This window comes from Topomyia yanbarensis, chromosome 3 (assembly GCF_030247195.1).
Source record: "Topomyia yanbarensis strain Yona2022 chromosome 3, ASM3024719v1, whole genome shotgun sequence".
Taxonomy (NCBI): Eukaryota; Metazoa; Arthropoda; class Insecta; order Diptera; family Culicidae; genus Topomyia; species Topomyia yanbarensis.
The window spans coordinates 245,825,171-245,828,691 of record NC_080672.1 but is presented as its reverse complement, the minus strand read 5'-3'; the positions used below and the strand labels follow the sequence as shown (position 1 = coordinate 245,828,691).

Here is a 3,521-nt window from a genome sequence, read left to right as displayed (position 1 = left end):
ACCAAAACCATCGCAAAATCTTTTGGACAGAATTATTGCAAAAGTCGAACAAAACTCTGGCAAGAGTCGAACATAATTGTATATTCCTGGCAGCATACTTGCTAAAATCGGGCACTACCGGTTTGCTGCCAGAATTCTGGTAAAAGCGCACAAATTCTATCCAAAACCAATTTTGCTAACTGCGTAGAAAATCCTACATATTCCCAAACAAAATTCTAGAACTCTTGACGTTCTTAATTAATTTGAAACAAGATGTCATATGTTCACGAATTGTTAGGCTTGGTGATTTACTTTCATTGCCAAAATGATTTTTATTTATATTTCTCGGCAAAAAGCACAAATAGTTTACCGATTACACACTTCACACAACAATAAAACCAAAAAAACGACTTCCAGTTAAATTTATAACAAGATTTATGTACCTTGCTGACAGTTTCCAATTAGGGATAAATTTATTCTCTAATAATTGTTTTCTTTATCCACATTTTGGAATACGCTTTTTCTAAATGTTGTTCTTGCTGCATCGACGGCGTTCATAACACACGTAACGAAAAACGCTTTTCTCTTGAAACTATTTCGTTTCGTTGTTCGTGGTACTCGTACGGAGAAGGCATACTAGCGCCACCATCAAATTAGTGGTACATATATGAAACAAGCACTATCTGTCAAGTTGTCCCCGGGCTGGTATAAAGTGTCTGTAGTGTAGTGCTGTGTAGTGTAGATAACTGTTTGTTTACTTTTGTCGCTTACGGCCTTTTGAAAACCTACCCGAGAGTTAGAATTGGTTGTGTCACTGGAGCCCGTGGAATCAGTCAATGTTCCGGCTGAACTTTACTGGGTGGGAGTGTTCAGGATCACGAACCGGTTCATGAATTATTTGACTGGATAGGACCTTTTGACATGTTTTTCTAGAATCGGTTTACGCGCGCCCTATGACTTTGATTTCTTTTGTGCGTTCGTATAGTTATTGTTACTTGTATTTGCAGGTATTTTTTTTTGTTAATTGAGAATGTAACGATTTCCAGTAACTTCAACTTATTTGTTACAGTGATAACCTGTTAAAATGCCATCGACGCTCGAGCTTTGCGAAAAGTTTTATGGAACGAGAGATGTTTATAAGCTGTTCGAGGTGAACCGTGATGCTCCAGACAGCGAAAGTAATTATCAAAATTTGTAACCATTCCAATGGCTAACGGCGGTAATTGTCTAGTTTAGAGACTTTAGTGATAGAGGTCCAATTTTAATGCGGATTTTTGCCAAAACGGTGTATTTTGACCTAAATCAACCGAATCCGAGAGCGGAGATGTAAAATTATTAACGAAAGTTTGGTAAACTGAAAAAAATAAATTGTGCTTAATAATACTCATAACAGTGACAGTGCTTTAACCAATGAGATTATGATGGGAGCTAGTGTGATGCGGCTTGGCCGCATATCCGAGGTTAAGGATCCGAAGCGGCGCAAAGCCGCTGAGGATCCGTTGGACGAGACATTGATAAACCCGTAGTTGGATTTGCAAGCGAACCTGTGATCCTCTCGTTTGCCCGGTTTACTCAAACATAGGGGCTATAGCTAGTTAAAAACCGACTGAGCGGTAGCGAAGTCGGACAGTGCACCGACAGTGTATGACAGTGCGCCAGAAAGCGTGGCTTTGCGCCGCTTCGGATCCTTGGCCTCGGATATGCGGCCAAGCCGTATCACACTAGCTCCCATCATAATCTCATTGGTTAAAGCACTGTTATGAGTATTATTAAGCACAATTTATTTTTTTTCAGTTTACCAAACTTTCGTTAATAATTTTACATCTCCGCTCTCGGATTCGATTGATTTAGGTCAAAATACACCGTTTTGGCAAAAATCCGCATTAAAATTGGACCTCTATCACCTAAAGTCTCTAAACTAAACAATTGCCCTAACGGCTAATACACGTTTGTAACATGACTTTTCTTTGTTTTACACACTTGTAGTCAAGAAAGCTTACTATAAACTATCTCTTAAAGTTCATCCTGATCGGGTTGACGAAAAGGATAAGGAAGAAGCAACAGAGAAGTTTAAAGTTCTGAGCAAAATTCATTCAGTTTTATCGAATAAGAGTAATCGGGCTCTGTATGATGAGAAAGGGATCATTGATGATGATGACGATGATTCTTTGGGTGCCAATTGGTTATCAATGTGGCAACAGTTTTTCAAACCCATTTCCAAAGAGGACATTAGTAACTTTGAAAAGGAATACACAGGTTCGGAGCTGGAAAGAGGCGACATAAAGAAAGCGTATATAAATGGTAAAGGTTGCATCAATTATATGATGGACTGTGTTCCTTTTATGAGCTGCGAGGATGAACCCCGGATTATGGAAATTGTTAAGAAGATGGTCGAAGCCGGTGAAGTTCCTGAGTATAAAATTTTTTCCGATGAACCAAAAGCCAAGCGCGACCGACGACATAAAAAATACGCTAAAGAGGCAAAGGAAGCCGCAATATTGAAGGAAAAGATAAAGCAAAAATCATTAGAACAGCAAATTGCAGTTCGTCAGTCAGATAGAGAACGAGGGTTTACTACGCTGCTGGACAAACTGACGCAACGTTATGGCAACAACGAAGATGAAGATGATCCGTTCAATGTAAACGAGTATGTTGCGAAGAAAAAGTCTAAAGCTAAAGCCACGCCGCAAAGGAAGCAGGCTAAGGACAAAGTACACAAGGTGAAGGAGGGACGAGTTGCAAAAAAGAGTATCTAATTGTTTTGAATAATTTTGATTTTTTTTTGGACGGAACATGTCATTTGATTTAGGTATTTTTTCCAGATAGCACCAAATCCGTTGAAGTATTTAAAATTAATAAAATAAAAAACGTAATCCCAAATTGCGAGCTTCTTTTTATTTCATTATCACATTCCTTATTGTGAGGTGGGTGAATGGAGAAGAGTGAGTCGTTACGTAAGGTATGCAAACCAGGCTCGATAGTCTTGGATCGCAAACACTAGGAGCAATTTCCTTCTAGTCACTAGGTGACGTGACTGAGAGTAGGGCCCCTGTGGCAGATGTTGCTTTAAGCTGTTCTCAGTCCCTATTCGGCAATTTGCGTTACGGCTTGGTAGGGCCAAACGCGTCGCGTTCTCAATTTGTGATTCCAAAAAAGCGATGACTATCGCGTTATTTAAATTACGACGCTGAATCCCTCTGTGTGTGAATGGAGAACAGTGAGTCTAGTTATGTAAGGTATGCAAACTAGGCTGGATGGAACTATCCAAGTCAGTCTTGGATATCACGTAGCATCAGATGTTGCTTTATGCTGTTCTCAACTCCTATTCGGCAGTTTTCACGCCGCCACCCGCGTTACGGCTTGGTAAGGCCAAACTGGTGTCGAAGGGAGTGAATTGAGGTTGTCTGACGCATTCTTGATGGTCACATCATTCGCGTTTTTGCGTTAAAATCGACGGACAATCTTAGTTGATTATAAGCTGAGGGACTTTAATGTGGTAAATGATGTCTTTTTTGCTTCAGATAGTTGATATTCGAGTCAGT

At 39.9% G+C, this 3,521-nt stretch overlaps 1 protein-coding gene across 1 annotated transcript; it reads left to right on the top strand.

Moving 5' to 3' along the window:
- Positions 1-859: 859 nt before the first annotated feature.
- On the top strand, positions 860-2,859 carry LOC131693221 (J domain-containing protein CG6693). Its single transcript, XM_058980876.1, has 3 exons — positions 860-986; positions 1,049-1,157; positions 1,966-2,859. The coding sequence occupies exons 2-3, from the start codon at positions 1,064-1,066 to the stop codon at positions 2,733-2,735; spliced, it is 864 nt and encodes a 287-aa protein (XP_058836859.1). The 5' UTR covers positions 860-986; positions 1,049-1,063; the 3' UTR covers positions 2,736-2,859.
- Positions 2,860-3,521: the final 662 nt, after the last annotated feature.